A 21,683-nucleotide genomic window follows, 5' to 3' on the forward strand; every position below is an offset into this window, starting at 1 on the left:
AGCAAAAGGTTTTACAGACTTATTGGTACTTAGGGAAAAGGGAAGTTTACAAAACTTGCCCTCCAAACAGCTAGAGCACATTACAGGTAATGAAGACTTGGAACAAGGAATATTAGCTTGCTTTAGCATCAAAGAACCAATGTTATTAGATGGGTGACCTAGTCTGTTATGCCAGGTTGTAGAATGAACATGCTGACCAAGGAATGCTTTAGCTGGAAATGGAGCTGAATGTGTAGAATGAGATGTAGCAGAAAGACAAGGGATGGGATAGAGGCCATTACTGCATTTTCCCTTGTAAATGATCCTCCCTGTGGCCTTGTCCTGAATCCAGAAGCATAAAGCATCAAAAATTAGCCAGCAGTTATTATCTAAACAGATTCGATGCACAAATAACAAGTTGTGTGTCAATTTCAGAACATAAAGCACATAATTGAGCTTAATCGGATGCACAGAATTCAGTTTGGAAACATTGAGAACTGTGCTACCAATATGAGACACAGGCAAACCTTCACCATTGGCAGTTTGAATGGTCTCAGATGTAGGATATGGCGATGCCAAAGAGAGGTTACTGAGATCGGCAGTCATGTGATTAGTGGCTCCAGAGTCAGTGATCCACACTTGAGGATCGGAATAAGAAGGAGACGGTGAAGATGGTGACTGAGTCATCACAGTATGTAATGCTTGTGGAGATTGTTGATGAGGATGAAAATGTTGAGATTGCATTGATGAATGCTGAAATGGAGCATTATAGCTTGGAGCACCATATGTGGATGGGTGCACTTGAGAAGGATAGAACTGTCGGGTAGGACCACCAAAATTAGGACCCTTGTCATTGAAAAAACAGTACCATGTGCTGTGATTGTGCTTGCCACATATTTGACATGGAGCTTTATCAGGAGGTTTAGACTGGCAATATGGAGCAGTGTGTCCTTCAACATTACACATTTGACAAGTAGGCAGCAATGGTGCACTTGGATGACCAAAATATGGTACTGGTGATTGACCAAGTATTCCTGGACTTGGTGTAGGGAGCACATGAGTTTGAGTATACTGTTTGGGTGAATAGAACCGAGCCCCTTGATGAAACTTGCCTTTCCCTTTGTTTTTATTCCCATTAAACTGCTTGTAACCTCCAGAAAAGAATTGAGACTGCCCAGATGCAAGATTAGGTGAGTGATTCTTGCCAGAATGAGAGACATTATTAGCAACCATGGCAGTGATAAAAGGTGCAGTTGTGGAAGTTTCGACAATGACCTCTTCAGCAAGCAACTGAGATCGAAACTCCTTAAGAGAGATCACATTCTCACGACCCCGAATAACACAGCGAAAAATGTTATATTCAGAAGGTAACCCATTGAGAGCAAGAATAACTATATCCTCATCCGCAAAATAAACCCCAGCAGCAGATAAGTAATCTCTAGCCTCTTTAATTCTATGAAGATACTGAGACACCGAATCAGACCCTTTCTTTATCGTCTGAAGATTTGACTTCATTTGAAAAATGCTAGTCTTAGACACTGTAGAGAACTGTTCTTTCAGACGAATCCAAAGATCCTGAGAACTCTTACTACCAATAGCACAAGACAACGCAACAGGAGACAAAGTGGCTGTGATCAATTGCATTATAGCCCGGTCATGCATTTTCCACACCACAAATGCATCAGATTCAGCAGAAGTACAAGAGCCAGAGTCAGTAGGAGAAACTGCAAATTGAAGTGGACAAGGGTGCGAGCCATCAACAAACCCCATAATACCATTGCTTCCAACAAAAGTTGTATCTGAAAATTCCAATTGAGATAATTGGAGTCATCCAATTTGACATTAACCGAAGTCGAGATTGTGGAGATTAAAGCAGTAATCAGAGATTGCACAATTTGAAGTTGCGTTGCAGTCACCATTGAAATTTCGTCTGAAAAACTCTCAGAGGAATAATAGCAAACAGTTGATATGCAAGACGGAAGGAAGCAGAAAAGATGATCGAAGAAAGATCACGACCACCCAAGAAACCCTAGAAATCCAAATTAGAGGAAGACGAAGAGAATCAGAGATCAGAAAAAACACAAATCAAGAAGAACGAATACACCTTCAATCGGAGCGGAAGCAGAGGATCGAAGATTATGCGCAGGCAACAATGGCGATTGATACCATGTTAACTATGATCAATATTATACAGTAAGGAAGACTAAGAATGTAACAGACTTAGAGAGAGAGAGAGAGAGAGAGAAAGAACTTAGAGAGAAGATGAATATCTCTGATATATTTCTTAACTTCCAAGTAATACAGTGTTGAGGTATTTATAGTCTTACACTTACACAGCTAACTTCCTTAACTAACTTCTTCTCTAATCTAATTACAAGTGGCAACATCTTATACACCAATATCTCTATTCTATCATATATATATATATTTTTTTTAATTTCCAAGACCTAGCTGAGGTTTGAGAAATTCGATGAGGGTGGGTCATGGTTTGCAGCTGTAGGTTGAAGGTGAAGCAGCTGTAGGTGTGGGGGGATAAGTCGCGGGGTTGCAGAGGGAGTGGGGAAGTTCAAGGTTGCTGTGGCGTTGAAGGTTACGGAGGAGCAGTGGGTTTTGGATTGAAAGTTGCAGCTGGTGGATGAAGGTTTAAAGTATGTGGCGTTGAAAATTGCAGTGGGGTTCGGTTTGTGGGTATAATAAGGTCTGGTTTGGTTTGGTATTGAGATAATTTAAAAAAAAAAGTTGGTATAAAAAAAAGTTGGGAGCTTCTTTTTTGTGTTTGGTATACATTCAGCTTCATTTTTTTTTTACCATTTTGGATTAAAAAATGTCAAAAACAAGAAGTTGCAAAATCCAGCTTTAAAAAATTTGGTTTTTTTCACATATGTTTTACATAAAAATTTATCAAATATTATAATACTGTTTTTTTTTTTCAAAAGTATTTTTACAAAAAAATTTATCGAACATTCTACAGCTTTATTTCACAACCGTTTATCATCTCAGCGCAGTTTTTTTTCAAAGCACAGCAATACCAAATCAGCTTTAAGAGCAACTCCAGCCATGCTCTTTGCTGGGGGGACGGGCTGCAGGAAAGGGTCTGAGGGCCGGTTGGTTCTTCTCCAGCCATGGAGAGCCCGAGTGAGGGTGGGAGCCCGAGTGAGAGGGGGTGGGTAATTGACAGGCCTGTGGCCCGAGGCCCATGACGTCAGGCCTGGGTTCGGGCTATTTTTTTTATTTTTTTTGTGTCAGGCGTGTGCCCCTCACTCGCGAGTGGGGGCGCGTTGCCCGACAGGATTTCAGGCAAGTGGCCCGCGCGCCAGTTACCGTTGGGAAGCCACTTGGCTTCCCACGGTCCGTTCGATCCCAACGGCTCTTTAATACGAGCCGTCCGATTTGCAACGGTAATAAAAAAAAACTGATTTTATATCAACCGTTCGATCTAAGATCAACGGTTGATATTAGTCTGCTTTATAAATTAAAAAAAATAATAATAGTTTTAAAATTAAGAAAAGTTACCGTTATGACACGTGGCACAATCTGGAGTGTTGGAATTCAAATTTTTTAAAATCCAACAGCAGAGATTAATTATTTGAATAAAAATTTAAAAAAAATTGTAAAAAATCCGAAAAAAATTGTCAAAAAATCTGAAAAACAATTTTAAAAAATTGTTTTTACTTTTCTATAAATACCACTTCTTCTCCATCTACCTTACACCACAATTTCATATTTTCTCAACTACTTTCAATCAAATTCCTATCTTTCTCTCAAAGTTTCAATCCAATTTTTTTTCCACAAAATGACTATCTTTCTCAAAAGATAACGACACGTGGCACGATGACATTGGATAAAAATCTTATCGAAATCCATCACTAAATAATTGTTTTTTTTATAAAATGACACGTGGCGCAACGAGAACGATTTAAAAAATCTTATCCGAAATTACAAATAATTTTATTTTGTATTATTTAAACAAACAAAAAAAACTAATATTTTATTGCCTATTGCCAGGGGGAATGGCTCCAAGGGTGGAGATGCAAATGGCAATTATTGTTCATTAATGGCAGTTACTATTCATTAAAGGCAGTTACTGTTCAAAATGGTGGATTCAATAGTGGATTGCCAGGGGGGAGGGCTCTATGGGTGGAGTTGCTCTAAGGGTGATGAGTCAGGTAAAGGTCAGGTGATCTGAAAGTGCCTTGAAGGTGTAGGTGTAGTTGGAAGTAGGAGGTTATGGTCCGAAGGGGTTGGAGGCGTTGAGGCCGTGGGTTTTGGTTCTGGGTTTTGATGGGGGTGCTGCTGGAAATTGCATCAGGGGAGGTCACAGGACCAAGAGGTGGTGGTCTTTCATGCCTTAGCACAACATTGCCATCCATCTTTAGCACAATATTCCATGTTTCCTGACTGTATTTGTTTTAAATATGTATGTGGAGGAGTAGTTCTTCCAAGCTTGTATCATATATGAAATTAATTGTGCTTTTCTTTATGATATATTTGAAATTGTATACAAATACTGGTATATGATATATAATAGGGATCTTGTGAAAGGAGAAATGTTTATGTTTATATGTTTGTTGTTGCACATATTGGTAAAATGTTGGGTCTTGTGAATTTTCTAAATTGATTTTGCACATCAACAAAGATCGCATTCAATTTCGATGATGGCAATACAATCCCAACTTCCCATCTTTAAATTTAGGAAGAAGAGACTCAAAAGAATTTGGGTGTGAAGAATTTATTAATAGACTGGGGGTGTACTCAATTTGGATTTCAGAGAAATTTAATAGATATTTTTTAAGTGACAGATTTCAAGGGATTTTAATAGATTCTGCAAGTCTATACAGATTTTTGTATATTTATATAGATTTCTATTATAGATTTCTATGGATTTCTTAAGATTTGTGTAGACTTCTTTCATGAATTTTTATCAATGTTATAAGGGGCTAATACATTTCTTCCCAATTTGTTCTTTCACCATTTCAAATTATAAGTTATACATACTGGAAAAGGATCCTCACCGGATCATTTTCCTGAGGATCCCGTGATCGTGTCCGTTAATCGTACATCGTGCTGTCAGAAATCATTTGAAATTTAAAATTTAAATAGTACCTAACAAAAACTAACCACACGATGTATGATGAACGGACATGATCACAGGATCCCCTATATCTCTAAGAAAAAGATCATCGCCAGATCATTTTCCATACATATCAACCCAAAATCTAAGCAACATCAAATTCATGTCAAAAATTGCCACAACATTACAAATATTATACAAAAAGCAATTAAAACCAACTCTATTACAATCCGTTCTAAAAATAAGTGTACAATTACGATTATACCCTTATGTTGGGTTTTTATATCCGGCCTAAACCTTTGGGCTATGCAACCCACCAACCCAAAACCGACCCATTGTTTTCCCTTCTCCCGTGACTACCCCACCTCTTGAGAACACACTCTCTCATCTCTCTCATAATTCTTCCTCACCATCTTTGCAAAACACTTCCTTTAGCATCGAGAGCTTTAGCTCTCACAATTTCTCTTTTCCCCAACTAATCGAACCTCAAATTCATATATTTGAGCTTTCTAAGACGCGGGGAATCCACTGGTGGTTTTGCATGCATCATCAAGGCACCTTGTGTTGCTTTGCCATTAACATCCGAGAACATTGAGCTATATCGTGAAAATAAGTGAGGTTTCCTAGTTCAATATTGAAATATTTAAATGTTTCTTGTGTCTTTGATGAGTTAGGGTTGAGTTTTGGATTATTTATTCATGCATGCTTGTGTTCTTCGAATCCCCATTTTTTTTCCAGCGAACCTGACAGCTTGCGAGCCAATTTTCGACCAGCTCCGACCGTGTTCAGTCCCAAAATTGGTAAATTCTTGTTCTCCTATTCCTTAGCTTCACTTTGGTTTGAAAATCACTGGAGATGATGGAGATTTGACCCCAAATCGAAGCTGGAGAAATTTCTCGACGAAAATCCTCATAATTCGACTTTCTCATTCGTTGGGTCTGGTGACCTGCGAGCCTAATCGAGTCAACCCGACCCGCAACCCAAACTAGACCCAAATCAAACCTGTCATCCGGCCTAATTTATTAACTCATTAACCCAAGCCCAATCCGCTAACCCTAGCCCAAGCCCAAATCTTTAAACCCGACCCAAAGCCTTGACCCAATAACCCTAACCCGGTCTAACCCATCAGATCCAAGCCCATATATAACCCGACCCGAGTCTGAACCCAATTGCCACGGTTAGCGCGTGGGCCGCGTGTGGGCGTAGCTATGGCCGGTGCGTGTTGGAGGTACTGTGACAGCGGCATCGACGACTTTTTTTATGACCCATCTCAGCGAGTACGGCGGTGTAGGGCCTTCCGGGCAGTCACCTTGTGGGGTGTATGGGTGAACCTGAGGTCCCTTCTTAGGTTTTTCGACGTGCTGAATCCAAATTTGTTGTCCGTTTTCTTAAATTCTATCGTTTTAGTAGCATTTTATTAAATAATCTCTATTTGTGTATAGGTGCATCGGTTGGAAGTAATCCAATCCTCCTTAGTTCGAGTGGCTCCCCAAGAACGGAGTATTTGTGAGTGGACCCCTTCTCAAATTGAATATTTTATAACTATTGGTCTAGCATGCATTTCATATTTCATGATTTGAACATGTCTTATATTTTGCTTTATGGATTTCCTTATTTATGATTATTCAATTTACATTTTTCTAAAGGTTATGAACTATTAGTTTTATACGTATGAAATTCAGTGGATTTACGAATATGAATTAGCATGGATTTATTTGACGAGGTTTTTAGCTTTTGAGCTCCGGTGTTTTGGCATGAGTTTTTGAGTTATGTTTTCATTGATTATCTAGTGAGTTATCATATAGTACATACACACAACACAGGTATGTAGTCTATGGCCATATGACACAGTTGAGGATACTTATGTTATACCCCCAGCTTCCCTAGTGAAACCAGTGTCGGTGTGTTATGCTATATATAGATATACTTCTTCTTTGGCGTAACCTAGAGTCGTACAACTTCACCTTCGGGTGATAGGGCTTACCATGTCTCTTCATTGGCGTAACCCAGTGTCGTACAACTTCACCTTCAGGTGATGGACAGGTTATACCTTCGGGATACCCCTAGTTGATTTGATCATTGATTTGAGTTATGAGATTTTTGGGTTTTGCCTTCGGGCATTTCGATATCATTTTTAGAGATGATTTTACAGCTATGAACATTTCCTGCATGCTAGAGTTTTAGAAAAACCTATATGTAGTACATTATACTTTTTCAAAATATGAGGTTATTATGTTCAGAAAGAATTCAGGTTTTGATTATTATTAGTATTAGTATAAATTATGGTCCACTCACCTTTTGTTTTTGCGCCCCCTCAGGACATAGTGACAAGGAATACGACACAAGCATCGAGGCATTTCCATACCAGTGACTTAACGACCTTCCACTTGTGTATGATTCTTTATGATAATTGTAATTTGATTTCTTACCTTCATTCGTACTTCTATGTAGTTGTGTGCTCTGGGCATATTTGTACATCTTTTGTTTCGGATTTATGATCGTTGGACCTTTCGTTGCACTCATGTTTAATTCAGAATCTTATTATTGTCTCCTAGCATTTGTATATTCATAATCATCGTTATTTGTTATTTGACTTTTGAATTACAGGTTCTCTTATATTCGTGCGTATTTATATATTTATGGTTTTCGTCACTGTCGAGTGTCAGCCAACATGTGCCATCCAGGTATCATTAGAATTTCTAGGTTAGGGCGTGTCAAACATGAACTTCATTAGACAAAAAAGAGGGTTAAAAAAACCCAACTGATTCCTCAAATACTTCTTTGAAGCATTTAATCAAACAAACTGCAGGTCAAATTTGTGTAACCCTAACTCACCAAACCAGTAAAGGGAATTCCCCCAAAACAATGTCTTTCCATTTTCTAATCAAACAAAAACAAACATAATTGGCAAATACATGAATTGAATCAAATCCAAACAAAAAAACCCAATAATTTTTCAATTGCATGCGTCTAACCCATCCAAAAATTGTTACAGTTTTGGTAAATTCAATTTTTTTCTACACCCCAAAAAATTCAAGTTTTCTCTCCTATTAAAGAAAAAGATTGTCTTGGTAAACAAAACAAACATATTCCAAAAGAATAATCAAAGTAGAAACTGTGAAGAAGGAGTGAACTGAAAAATCAAGAGGGTAAGAACACACTCAGGTTGTGAATATATGCAACTTTTCTAAAAAGACCTTTAGAAAAAATACATCCCAAAACGAGCTCCGAAGAAAACAAACCCTAATTCGATGAAAGATTGGTCTACAAATAGAAGAAAGAAGGAGAAAGCAAACCCAATTGTGTCTCTGGTGGAAGACGGTAACACAAAAAGAAATCAGAGGGGTAATGGTTGGATTCTTGATGGCATTTGGTATTTATACCACCATCCTCAAATCCATCAAAATCCCTCTCCCATTAAAATCCTAGCAAATCTTTGGTATTCTCACTACCCCTAGAATTGTGTGGACTTTTTTAAAATCTTAATCGACTATCCTTAGATTTGGACGTCTTCTTTAAAATCCTCTTAAATCCTAATTTGACTATACCATGATTTTAAAGTCTTTTAAAATCCTCTTTCAGAATCATGATTGACTATCCCTAACTATTAAAATCCTACGAAATACTAATTTGACTACACCCTCCTAATTTGTTAGCTATCCCACATCCGTAGGGGAAGTAAAAAATAATGACTTTAAATATGATTACCCCACTCTAACTAATACTAAGGCATTTTGTGATAAAATGGACATGTGGTAACTACCAAGTTAAGACTATCAGTGTTGTTAAAATGGGCCCCAAACCCATAGATCTAAAAAATTCCAACATAATTAAAATCATAAGAGTGGTGCATGACTTCCTCAAGCAATCATCGTTGCTCCAATACAAAAAAAAACATATAAACATGACTACTCAGAGAGAACGACAAACCAAGAGAGGTTTAGAAGGTACCTTCATGCAAGTAACAAAGATATTTGACGTAGGTTTTATGCGATCAGGTTTGTAAAAGATTCCTTTATTTTTATTGATGGATGGTAGCTTTTGGGTCAAATATTTGATAGGATTATGATATTTATAAGGGACAAGGATTGTCTGCCCTCCACTTCCCGTGCCCTCCTGTTTGTGTAGTCACGGTTAAACCATGTCAACATTTTATATTACTATTTATTTTGGTCTTATTGTATCTTAAAAAAAATAATATAAAATGTTGACGTGGCTTAACCGTGACCACACAAAACATGAGGGCACGAGCAGGGCACCGGAAGTGGAGGGCAAACAATCCTTGTCCATTTCTGAGTTGGTATGTTTTATGGCTCTTGCGTTTTTTTGAATTTTGAATTTGCATTTACTTATTTTCATATTATTGGAAGATATATTAGGGTTTTTAAAATCAAATGTATTAGGGGTATTTTGGAAATATGGTGACGGGGGAAAATTGTTTCAATTTTTAAATTGTTATGATGAGTAAAATGATAATGCGTAAGAAAATAGAACAATTGATAAGTCTAGCATCACTCTTTATTTAAACCAACATTCCACTCTCTTCTTTTTTCGATGCTACCTTTTGTTTGCCAAGGTATGGTGTTTTTTTGTTTTTTTGTTTTTTTTTTTTTGTTTTTGCAAACTAACTTAAATATTAAAGCCTTAGGACAAGCAATACAATTGATTTATTTTCGGTAACAAGGAATAAGAAAAAGAAAATACTAAGAAACAACTAATCTAGCTATAGCAACTCCAGAGCAGTCATCCGAAGGAGTTTGAACTAAACAAGGAGGAGGCTCCGCAAGCTCTTGAAACTCCATCTCGGTATTTAAACCCAATTTGGCTAACCCATCAGTTGCAAATTACGCTCTCTATGAACATGTTGCACATTACAACTCCAATTCTCTATGATCAAACTTCTACACTCTGAGACAAGACCATATAGATGAGGATTAATAAGGCTAGGTGAACCATGAATGAGAGAGACTACCAAAGCAGAATCAGCCTCCACAATAAGATGGGAGAAATTTCTAGCTTTAGTTATCTTCAACCCATAAAACAAAGCCCAAAGCTCAGCATGGAGAACTTCCCCAACTCCTTTTTTAGCAACAATGCTAGTGATCTAGTTACCGTGCCAATCTTTAATTAGTCCTCCACTTCCAATCACCCCATTAGAACCAAGCCTAGCACCATCCACATTTAACTTAAAAGTCCCAAATGGAGGAGGAACCCAAGCCAAGAGAACCTGCACACGGTTGTGTTTACTAGAGATGCTAACATTAGCTTTGAGCCATTCAGTAGAATACTCAAAGATGCATTTCTTTCGATCAGGAGGTTTAATAAAATTAGGATAAAAATAGCACAACACCTCCACTTCCATATCAACCATAAGGCTATAGCAAAAACAAGATTCCAAGGTAACTCAAGTTCATGCAGATCATTGCATTTTAAATTTGCCTCCACACAACCAAGGAAGGAATCAAATTGGTTCCAATGAAGATGATGTGGAACATAAATATTTCTCCAGACCCATATAGCAGCATGACAACTTGAGAAAACATGTGACATATTCTCCATTGCAGAACTACAAATCTGACAAAAAGTGTTGCTAGACATGTGTCTTTTAAAACGTTGCTCATTAGTCAGCAGCTTACCATGAGACAAAATCCAAAGAAAGCATTTAACTTTAGGAGGCAACTTGATTTTCCAAATGAAAGCCCAAGAACTGTTAGCAAATTCCTGGTTAGGAAGTTTTCATAAGATAGCCACTTTTCACACTGAACTCTTCATTATTGGTGCCACTTAGATCATTGAGTCATTGCCACCACAGGACAAAGCAACCGAAATACAAAGAATGTTCTGTATAACTTGGGGAGGAATCATAAGACTTAACTTATCAACATTCCAAGATCCGTTCTCGATGAAGTCTGCAACTTTTAAATTTGGATCAAGGCCATGAACTGAAGGCAAAACATAATTAATAAAGGTATCATTTCCAACCCAAATATCAGACCATGAATTTGTATTTTGACCATTTCCAATTCTCCATTTCAGGCCTTTATGTAAAGTCTCAACACCATGAGTAATACTCCTCCAAGAAGAAAAAGCACCCTTCCAAACTTTAATTTTAAAAAGGTCAGCCTCACCATGTTTGAGATACTTTTTCCTACAATTAATACATATAAGGAATGTTATTGGAATGTAAAAATAACCCTCTTTAAAGGAAAATAGTGCAAGTGGTCCAATATTCTAATAGATGCGGTGTTGAGTTTCTACCCATATGTCCCGGGTTCGAAACTCTTTTTTTTCCTAAATTATTGTAATAATTTCGAATACTTCCCTCCCTTAATAATAACTAGATGCAATACACACCGTGTGATTTAAAATTTAAAAAGAATTAAATTAAATTTATGTAAAAAAGTTAGTGGATTGGGGAAGATAGTAAAAGTGGGAAAACAGTGGACATGGGTGGGTGCAAATGAGAGAGATAGAAAGTGTGAGTTCAGGTGCTCATATGATGAAATAGCTGTGAGGTTCAGGAAAAGAAAAAAAAGCAAAAACTTGTTTGTGCGAAATTACTATAATGTTCAACTTTTTTTATTTTCTAATATTTTCTTTTAGTTATGTATAAAAGGGTATAATAGTAATTTCATTAGTATTTTTGTTGACAAACAAAGTTTTATTAATATGTAATTTAGATCAACTTGTTTGTGTTGATACTAGTTGAAAATTCATATTAAAACATCAACTTATGTCTAAATATATAAAATTATTACCTATAAATTAAATTTCCTAATAAAGAAATAGAAGGACCTAAATTAAATTTCCTGAAAAAAAAAGGAAATTGTTATGGACACTTTAAAAATCTCATTTTGCACTTCAAACTTTTTATAATTAAAAAAATATATATATACTTATAAAAAATGTAAAATGAAAAATTTAAAATGTTAATATCAGTTCTAAAAACAAATAGATGGCCTAATTTTTATTATTGTTTTTTGAGACAAGGAAAAGACCAGCGGGAGGGTAGCGGGAGATCGCGCCAAAAATAAGAAGAGAAAAAAAAAAACGTGCTCCAGAGATCGCGTGGACTTTGAATGGCAATCCACGTGTCCGAACACGATTGGTCAGTAAGTTCTAGAAGGTCGTAGAAGTGGGTGTGAGCGGAATCCAAACTCTCGTCTCAATTGGTTGGGAAAGTATTTAAACCAGCAGATCCCAACCGGTTCCTTCTCTGTGGGTCGCGCATATCGCAGAAAAGAGAACTTTTCTTCGTGGCTTCTTCACCCTCAGGTACGCTTTCTCTCTCGTTAGAAAAGCCCAACTGAAACCCTAATCGTAATCCATCAGCCCTTCAGTAGCGTAGTCGTATTTGAATTCCCAAATGTGCTTTATAAAAATTTCAATTTTGTTGAGAATTTGTAGAATATTTGAACTTTAAAGGTAGCGTGCGGCCGAAATATTGGGTTTTTGTGTGTGTAGAATTTCGGGGGTTTTTTGTTTGATCTGTGTGATCCAACGTTTTAGGTTGATTGCTATATATTATTGTTGAATTTGAGTATTTAAAAGTTGTTTTTTTATAAGGCTAATTTTGGTTTTTTGTTAATTGATTTCAATAGTTTGGATGGTTATTATTGTAGATTCTAACAATGTAGCTGCAATTATTGGTTTAGTTTTGCAATTGGGCATATATGTTCATGATGCTGAACAAAGAAACGTATAAAATCGGGTATTTTTGTGCATCTGTAAGCTTTTTGGTTTTGGTGGTTGAAGCACAGGAGCAAACCAGAAGTACTACTTTTCTATTTTGTATTGGCAACGTACATAACTTTAGGAATTGGGGCGTTTTGACTCGATTCTGGCAATCGAGAATGGATTAGGAAATTCCTTGGTTTGCTTGAGCAGTTGAAACTGAATCTGTTATTTGTCTATCTAAGTTTTGGTTCTTACCATTTTTCTTTAATGGTTATTTTTCAGTGTGATTGGATACGCGATCTTCATTAGTTCAACACCCCACATTTTTGTCTACGGAGCATTTTGATATTGGACTGCGGAGATGGCAGAGGTGTGTACTGTAATATTTATTGTATTTTAGTCTAGTGTTCCATTGTGTGTACTTCCTTTCTGGGTTTCCAATGCAGTTCTTGAATTGATGTATTAATTTGGTTGCAGGAGGTTCACAAGGTTATTTTGAATGTATACGACTTAAGCCAAGGATTAGCTAGGCAAATGTCCACGGCTTTCTTGGGGAAAGCCATCGAGGGCATATGGTAAGTTTCTTTGTTCGTTGGAATTACGAGGAGTACGTCAATTTCTTCTCAGCAAGGCTTGTGTAAAGGTAATTAAATCTTCTATGCGAATTTTCAATCGCAGGCACACGGGATTGGTGGTTTATGGTAATGAGTACTATTTTGGGGGAGGCATACAACATGCTCCTGCTGGGTCAACACCGTATGGGACACCAATTAAAGTGGTAGATTTGGGTGTCACACATGTGCCCAAGGATGTATTTGAGATGTATTTGCAGGAGATCAGTCCCCGGTATACTGCGGAAACCTATAGTTTACTTACTCACAATTGCAATAACTTTAGCAATGAGGTTGCTCAGTTTTTGGTGGGTGCAACCATTCCGGACTATATTTTGCAGCTTCCTAATGAAGTTATGGGCAGTCCAATGGGAGCTCTTATTAGTAAGTTATTTTATCCATTGCTAATACTGAGCTCTATTTGATTAGTGATAGTAAATTTAGAGTCTTCCATGTTTGCGTATTTGTACTTTGAAATTTAGATTAAAGCCATTTAATTTCAGACAATGACTTTAAATTGAAATAAGGATTGCGGTTAATGGGAGAACCATGTGGTTAAATACTCAATAATGTGGGTTTTCTCTGCCGTTGTTTTGCAGTGCCCATGATACAGAATCTGGAAGCAACATTGAGAAGTGGTGCTGCTCCTCAAGCTCCACAGTTCAGGCCTACTTCCATGGTGCAAACGATGACTAACACTGCGAAACCCTTGAGCACTTCCAACAAGGAGACTGGTGACAAATCGAAATCTGGAGCGCAGCAGGTCACCAAGTCAGAGGAGCGGGGAGCATCAGGAAGTGTGGTTAAACCTCCCAACGGAGTTGTAGATCCTCTCGGGGATGCTCGAAGTAAGGTGCAAGAGGAGATCTCTGCTGAGTTTGCTGCAATCATGGCAAGTGGAACACTGCGGGCAAGCGAGGCTGCAGCGCTTGCAACGAGAAGAGTGATGCAGAGATATGGTCATGCAGGTACCACGATGTCACAGGGTTAAGGGTTTGCGTTGTTTCAGAGTTGTGTTCGAGTTTGGCAATTATTTTTGGAAGCTGCAATTCGATTTGCTTCCGAACATTATAAAATCAAGTGATCATGTTACCTGTATGAAGCTGAATCCGTAGACGATGATCATAGGGTGTTTGTATTTTCTGTTCAATAATTAATGATCTTGTAGCGTTTCATCCGTAGCTTCATAGTTTATAATATTTAAGGACTACTTGTAGAACCGCATACTTGTCCTCAAAGAGGCCTCATTTGGATTTGTGAGTGATTTGGAATTGAATGATTTTAGTTAACCGTTATGTGCATTTAGTTTTTTTTTTTTTTTTTTTTTTTGGGGAGTACATTGATATTTTTACATTAAGAGGAGAGACCGTTCGATTAAGTCATACAATGGGTAGTTTAATTTGGTATCGAATTTGCTATCCAAGAGATTCGAACCTAAGATCTCTCACTTTCAAGTAAAGAGAAATACCATTAGATCATAATACTGGTGGCATGTGCATCATTTAGATTTGATTGATCACTTGAACCAACAGTCTATAACCTCGATTTCCATCTGCCTGCGTAATTTATAATAGTAATATGGCTCGGTAAATAGTTATTTCTATATCAGTAATTGATAATTGAAAAAAAAAAAAACTATAGTAGTTGCATTTACAAAAAAAAAATTAATTCTAATAACGAAAAAATAAAAACTATAGTAGTTGCATTTACAAAAAAAAAAAAAATTCTAATAACGGTACAATATAACGCGCGTATTTGCACTTGCAAAATGCAAAGCGAATTTTGCAAGTGACCTCAGCATGCTATGAAGGGGCAGCTGAAATCGGGCTGCCTGATGAATTGCGAGCTTCACCGGTTGCACTGATATTTTCACTCTCTCTCGCAAGTATAGCTTCTTTTGGTCTGTTAAAAGCATCAGCGGGAATGTTTATGCCTGCGAATCCGATCATGACCGCCACGGCTCCAAGGTAATCGGCAAAATGAGGAGCATGGCCAGTCATTGAGTCAACAATTGCCGCCAGCGGAACCTGGATGGTCAGACCGGCCGTTGCTACCGTCGTGGTGGTTAGAAGAACGGCCTTGGCCCATAAGTAGTCGCTCAGAACATTATCCAACAAACCTAAGCACAACACAAAGATGTAAATGATTAAGTACAGGAGAAATACTGCATAAAACTCAACATCATCTGTATGTATCACTGCGCCTCACGTCAACTATCGTAAGAATGCATGCACAGACAAATAGAAAAAAGCAAAGCAAACTCCTGTACAGGTAACTCCAAGTTCAAAAGAACGTAAAGCATAAGTTAAGAACACACCTTTACCAACGATGAGACCGACCTGCTCCCAGGTAAGCATGTAAAACGGCTCCAGCTTGGAGAAATGAAGTATAAGGGCAACCGGAAGAAATATAAGAAGGTTGGAAAGCCCTAGAAATCCTAGAAACTGAGCCATACTGGCACGGCCGCTTTTTTCATCATCCTCATCAGGTAATTTCTTGCGAATGAGGGTAATATACACAGAATAGAAGGCCGCCGAGACAAGAGCAAGTATGTCGCCGAGGAGAGGGTTTGAAGCAATTGCACTTAGAGCAGTTCGTGAGTCACCAAGGCTGACAATTATCGTTCCTCCCATGCAAAGAAGAACGCTAATAAGCTTAACCAAAGTAAACTTCTCCCCTAAGAATACTAGGGCGACCAAAAAGGTGAAAAGGCTGGATGAACTGCTTAAGATTGTATTCGACTGCACGCAACAAGCACAGAAAATCAATCATACCGACATCATGAAACAAATGGACAAATTTAAGAAGCAGGGTGTGCCATGCAACACTAAAAATGCTTACCGTAACCGTAGTATACTTCAATGACAAATTGAAAGTCAGCTGTGCGAAAAACCAAAACGGGGAAATCAGCAGGCTAACTTTAGCCACTCGAGTTCGTGTCCAACGCCCTTTTTCATCCACTTGCTTATCTACCGTTTCAGTGCCATTGTCTTGAGTTGCTGAAGTTCCAACAAGCTCGTACAATACAACTTTCGGTTCTGCACCAAGATTCACTTCCCCCTCTTCCGCATCTGCTTTCACAACTCCGTCAGTCTCCTCAAGGAGAGTGATTTGCTCCGAATCTCCTAATCTTTGCAAAGGGCTACTCTTCCTACTTCTCCAAATCCAAAACCCCTCAAAATTATCCTCCAAATACCGCCCGATTTCAACCAAGGGAATGTAGATCACAAACAGAGAATTGCATATGTATGTGATGAGGAACGGGGACACACCGGCATCTACAACCGACTGTACTACGAAACTGGCAGCTATCCAGATAGATGCAACAGCAAATATGTATACCAAACCTAATACCCACTTCCCAACTTCACTTTTCATGTCTTTCCACCCAATCCCAAATCAAATCAGCTCCCAAATCTTGCTAAAAAAAAAAAATCAGCTTTTCGATTTCCGAAGCCCGAAAACGTTAGACTTTATGTGCTTTTGGAGAATTATAACAATTTCCCATGCCACTAACAACCCGAAATCTCACCTGAAACAACCAAAAAGAAGATAAAAAAAAACCCACCAAAATTAAGGCAAAAACCATAATACTAAACTGCACCAATACACAATCTTTTCGATACAATTACGATATCAATTGAATTAATTTCAAACCCAAATCCCAATACATGAACATTTAATAAAATTTAATTTAATGAGGATTTGAAGCCAGAAGAACAAGAACATGAATTTGCATACCAAAAATAAAAAAATATTAAAATATTGAAAGAAAAAAAAATCGAGCGTATTGAAGGGGATGTGGAATGTACCTGGGATGAGATTCAGATCGGATTCAGAGGTTCGTCGTTTTGACGGAGAGAGAGGTCTTCGGATTTGCAGTAAACTTTGTAATACGAAGTTGGCGGGTACTTGTCAGCCCAGTTAGTTAGGCCCAGCTTCTGAAATTTTTATGATCTTTTTTACCCTTCAGCCCAAACCCAAACCAGTTTTTACAGAAAAATAAATAAATAATAATTTTTCTTTTTAGTTTGCTAGTGGAAGAAAAAGAAAATATATGGTGCCCCACAGTCCACAGTATGGTGAAGAATAAAAAAAGGTCGTACCCAGTGCACAAGGCTCCCGCTTTACGCAGGGTCTGGGAGAGGTGAATGTCGGCTAGCCTTACCCCCATTTATGGAGAGGCTGCTCCCAAGTCTCGAATCCGAGACCTACCGCTCATGGGCGAAGGCACTTGCCATCGCACCAAGTGCCACAGTATGGTGAAGAATGCACAAATAAAATTGGTTACTGTTGTAAATAGTGTTGTATAATTAGTATGATTGTACAAACTTAAAGGAGGAATCTTAAAGGATTTGGAAGATTTTTTTCTTGTATGATTTGTATTACTTGTAAAGCAAGTAAAGACCATTATTATTAGTATAAATAAAGGCACAATGCATAAGGAATATTCCTCAAACCTTTATCTCTTCTCTCTTCTCTTTGTCGCACCCTCTCTCTACTATCTCAAACTTTAGTTTCACAACACATTATTAGCACGAATAGCTTTCGACGCTACGCTTGGAGTTCTAGAGAAGAATAATCCCAAAATTCAGCTATCTTCAATTAAGGGAAGTATTAGTTTTCATATCACTCTTATTATGATTTGATCACTTTCTTATTTTGGCATGACCATTTGTAACTCGTAGGTTGAACATTGATGCCACGTATTACATACAAGATTCTAAAAAACGCTAAACGCTAGTCGGGCGGCAGGCTGGAGCCTAGCGCCTAAGCAGCCTAGGTGAATTTAGGTAAATTTCTTGTATATCTTATAAATAAGCGTGTTGATGCGCAAAATCAGCGAGGACTTTAGTACAATAGAAAGTGTTAAGTTTGTGACCTTCGCTAGATTGCTTTGATCACTAGTGTGGATAAGTAAGTAAATGGATAGGGACAGGGAAGCAAACACAAGATGTACGTGGTTCACCCATATTGGCTACGTCCACGGAGTAGAGGAGTTCTCATTAATTGTGAAGGGTTTACACAAGTACATAGGTTCAAACTCTCCTTTAGTGAGTACAAGTGATTTAGTTCAAATAACATTAGGAAATATTGTGAGAGAATGATCTCTATTTATAGAAGAGAGTTTCTAGTTTCATTCTAACATTGACACATATCGTGTTGTGATTGGCTTCTGATGTTGACACGTGTCGCGCTATGATTAGCTTATGATATCGACATGTGTTACGCTGTGATTGGCCTCCTGGTTGGAGGGAAACTCTTCTGGATCCTTGACGGTATAACGTTGACTGGTGCTCAGTAGTTTCGGGATTGGTCAAGTATGGTACAAACAAAGTGCATAATGACACTTACAAAAAATTATACTTGTATGAAATTCATGGATAAGATAATAAAAGAATGACAAAATGCAAAAAGAGTATCCAACAAGTCCAAAATTTAAAAACACATTAAGCATATATGTCATATAATCATAGTGAAGAGTATTGTAGGATGACACATGTACAACAAGTTCACAATCTAAAACCAAATAAAATGCAAAATAGGAGGAAAATAAGGAAATATAGTAATGTAAGATACTTGCAAAGTTACAAAGCTAGGCATCAAACTCTTCTTCACCATATCCCTCCAAGACTCTCTCCGTGTCGAACTCAAACTTAACTTCTTCATCATCTCCTTCTTCTTCTTCTGTGTCCTCATCCGATATAAAATCTTCTTCATGAAGTTCCCTTACTTCAACATTTTTAGAACCCCCATAGACTCTAGGGAACTACCTACCTCCGATGTCTCTCCAATTACCGAACCAAGCTCAAGTTCTTCATCACCACCTCCACAATCCATCCTTGAGCCATACTAGCTTCATTTGCAAGTAGACTTAGATATGATTTTTTTAATTAAAAAAATACCCGCCTAGCCACCTAGCACCGCCTAGAGCCTAGCCGATTTTTCCAACTGATTTGCAAGAAAACGTCTCAGGTCACCACCGCCCAACGTCTAGGCTGTTTTTTAGAACACTGATTACACAAAGTATCTCTTTACATGAAGTAAGGATCTTGTGCTTACAAGAACATTTTGCCAAGTTTGCTAATTGGGAAAATTGTATTTCTGTATCATCCTTAGCAATGACCATTATGAACCCTATTTTATAGTGAATTCAAGGGAATAATTGTGGACCAAAACAACCAAAATGCAGACCATTTAGATATTTTATGGTTTTTAGGTGATGTATCGATACAATGGTGACATGTTTGTCCACACACACATTCTACTAACCTCGTGATGATTTTAACTTAAAGGCTCACCACCCTAATAATCCCATGAAGTTTGAAAGACTGGATAACGCCAAAGAGTGTACATCCAAGGTTATTTTTTATTTTTTATTTTATATAAGTATTGCATGTTTTCTGGATTTAATTGAACATTACATTCACCATGTTCCCGGGAAAACAATCTCGCATAAACGATAATAAAACACTTAATCAATTGATCGCCTTGAACTTGGTGAATGCACCACGCTTTCGGGTTTGCCTAGGGCTACACAATGCCGCTATGTTGGTCTGCCTAAGACCTATCATCACCCAACCTTATTTTGCATTATAGTTGGTCACTGGATGTGACCTAACATTTCATACATATGCATTTGGGTGTGCAGTTTATGTGTCAAGCTACGTCAGCACAACGTATCATTATGGGTCCTCAAAGAAGGATGTGAATCTTTGTTTATTATGATTCTCTTTTGAATTAGCTCTTTAGGTTCATGCAAGCGATTTCTTTACCACTTATTTTGGATTGTCAATTCAATAAGACATTATTCCTGTTGTATAGAGATAAGAACGTCAATGTTCATGTAAACAATGCGATTTAGCGTGGACGTTACCCACTATACTCATGTCAATATCCGTATTGCACATAGTGATAAGCACGTGCAATGTATTCTAGGTTTTAGAATGTTGATACAGACGCATTTCTCTACTCTAAATAAAGTGATGAGATCATGTATACCATCTACAAACAAGCTTGCAAGGATAGACATACTTAACGGACGTCAAGTTAACATCTCTTAGTAGATGTGCCGCCCCTGAAAGATCGTTTGTCGTCTCTGATAGGGCATGCCATCCATGTGTGGATGACATGGTACACCAACATCTAGTCAATCATCTGTCTTCAACTAGAAGCGTGACAGATCGTTCGGATCGTAGGTTTCCCTTTCGATGTCTACCTTCCAGAAGTTTACCAAGGTATTGGATTGTGTGACCTATCTCATTTGCAATGCCTGTAGTTCTCAGGGGTAGTTTTATAGAAAACTCAGGGATAGTATCATGGATTTTACTCACTTGGCCTTAATGTCTTATTAGATAGGGAGCATTTTTCCCCATTGAGCTTTTACAAATCTGACAAGGTTTTGATGAGGCACCTATATCAAGCTGATCATACCCTTGTGTGCTATTTCTATTACTTGATACATCTTAAAGATGACAAGTATCGACATTGCATTTTTACTAGAGATTCGCATATGCATTACCTATGCCGAACAAGAACAAACGACAACAACTGTAATCTCCTAATCATGAAGATTTAATGCGACCACTTCATAAATTGTAGACACTCAATGAGGAGTGTAATGAATAGTGTTTTACAACTTGTATGATTGTGTAAACTTAAACGAGGAATCCTATAAGATCTGGAAGGTCATTTCCTTGTATAACTTGTATTACATGAGGAATTCTTTTCTCTTTCCCACATCCTCACTCTACTTTCTCTTGAACATTAGTTTCACATCAGTTACAAGCTTTTAAACAAAAATGAAACTATGTATGTTGGCCACTTACTTTTATGGTTTTGTGGTATTTATGATCTTCACTTGTAAGGTGTAGGGCTTATATTTGACTCTAGTAAATGACAAATGCAAACCAAATTATTATGGCATATTCATTTTGTGGCTTAAGTGGATGACGAGTTCAATATTAAATTATTCGGGCTAGAACCGGTCCATCACACAGCTCTCTGGGGCTCTTGCCTGTTGGGCAAGGTTTGCTGCTTGGTGTGATGCAATATAAGTTTGTAGTTAGTTTGAATGGTGCCTTTGTGGGGCCTTTGTTAGGCCTTGAGACTCACAATCAAAACTAACCAGAATTCGAGCATGCCACTGTTATCTTTGTATAATAGATTATTGTTTAGTTGTGAATTGAGTTGATTACTTGCGCCACAAGTTATTTAGACTTATTGGTTATCAATGGATTGTCACAGATGGGTTAAGTTTGTATAAAGTTCTTTTTCTTGCCTTGTAAACAAGGACTTTTAACACATGATATCATATGTTCAAATAAAGGGAGTTCAAGGCCCGC

At 37.7% G+C, this 21,683-nt stretch overlaps 2 protein-coding genes across 7 annotated transcripts; one reads left to right on the plus strand and one right to left on the minus strand.

Annotated features, from left to right (window-relative positions):
* Window positions 1-12,197: 12,197 nt before the first annotated feature.
* On the plus strand, window positions 12,198-14,627 carry LOC103412173 (uncharacterized). Of its 2 annotated transcripts, none has more exons than XM_008350768.4 (5): window positions 12,198-12,325; window positions 13,010-13,097; window positions 13,205-13,302; window positions 13,406-13,722; window positions 13,938-14,627. In XM_008350768.4, exons 2-5 carry the CDS (start codon window positions 13,089-13,091, stop codon window positions 14,327-14,329), a joined length of 816 nt encoding a protein of 271 aa, XP_008348990.3. In that variant the 5' UTR covers window positions 12,198-12,325; window positions 13,010-13,088; the 3' UTR covers window positions 14,330-14,627. The 2 variants fall into 2 exon arrangements, with proteins under 2 accessions (XP_008348990.3, XP_070661960.1); XM_070805859.1 differs by lacking the exon at window positions 12,198-12,325 and adding an exon at window positions 12,332-12,475.
* A 290-nt stretch (window positions 14,628-14,917) lies between these two features.
* On the minus strand, window positions 14,918-17,253 carry LOC114824501 (uncharacterized transporter C405.03c-like). 5 transcript variants are annotated; one of them, XR_011572192.1, is made up of 5 exons: window positions 17,151-17,253; window positions 16,180-16,870; window positions 15,656-16,079; window positions 15,031-15,457; window positions 14,918-14,973 (listed from the first exon to the last, which is right to left on the minus strand). XR_011572192.1 is itself a non-coding variant. In XM_008384415.4 (4 exons), exons 2-4 carry the CDS (start codon window positions 16,714-16,716, stop codon window positions 15,141-15,143), a joined length of 1,278 nt encoding a protein of 425 aa, XP_008382637.1. In that variant the 5' UTR covers window positions 16,717-16,870; window positions 17,151-17,253; the 3' UTR covers window positions 14,918-15,140. The 5 variants fall into 5 exon arrangements, 3 of the variants coding, with proteins under 3 accessions (XP_008382637.1, XP_028965741.1, XP_028965740.1); XR_011572193.1 differs by having other exon boundaries at window positions 16,180-16,759; window positions 17,151-17,211; XM_008384415.4 differs by having other exon boundaries at window positions 14,918-15,457.
* Window positions 17,254-21,683: the final 4,430 nt, after the last annotated feature.

The sequence above is a fragment of the Malus domestica genome, chromosome 10, assembly GCF_042453785.1.
Source record: "Malus domestica chromosome 10, GDT2T_hap1".
NCBI classification, from domain to species: Eukaryota; Viridiplantae; Streptophyta; class Magnoliopsida; order Rosales; family Rosaceae; genus Malus; species Malus domestica.

Excerpts from the sequence above, each read along its gene's own strand:
- LOC103412173 (XM_008350768.4), top strand. Across the intron at positions 13,303-13,405 it reads AAAGCCATCGAGGGCATATG|GCACACGGGATTGGTGGTTT; the intron begins GTAAGTTTCTTT and ends TTTCAATCGCAG. Across the intron at positions 13,723-13,937 it reads TCCAATGGGAGCTCTTATTA|TGCCCATGATACAGAATCTG; the intron begins GTAAGTTATTTT and ends GTTGTTTTGCAG.
- LOC114824501 (XM_008384415.4), bottom strand. The coding sequence starts at position 16,716 with ATGAAAAGTGAAGTTGGGAAGTGGGTATTAGGTTTGGTATACATATTT. Across the intron at positions 16,080-16,179 it reads TGAAGTATACTACGGTTACG|TCGAATACAATCTTAAGCAG; the intron begins GTAAGCATTTTT and ends TGTTGCGTGCAG. Across the intron at positions 15,458-15,655 it reads CGGTCTCATCGTTGGTAAAG|GTTTGTTGGATAATGTTCTG; the intron begins GTGTGTTCTTAA and ends TGTTGTGCTTAG.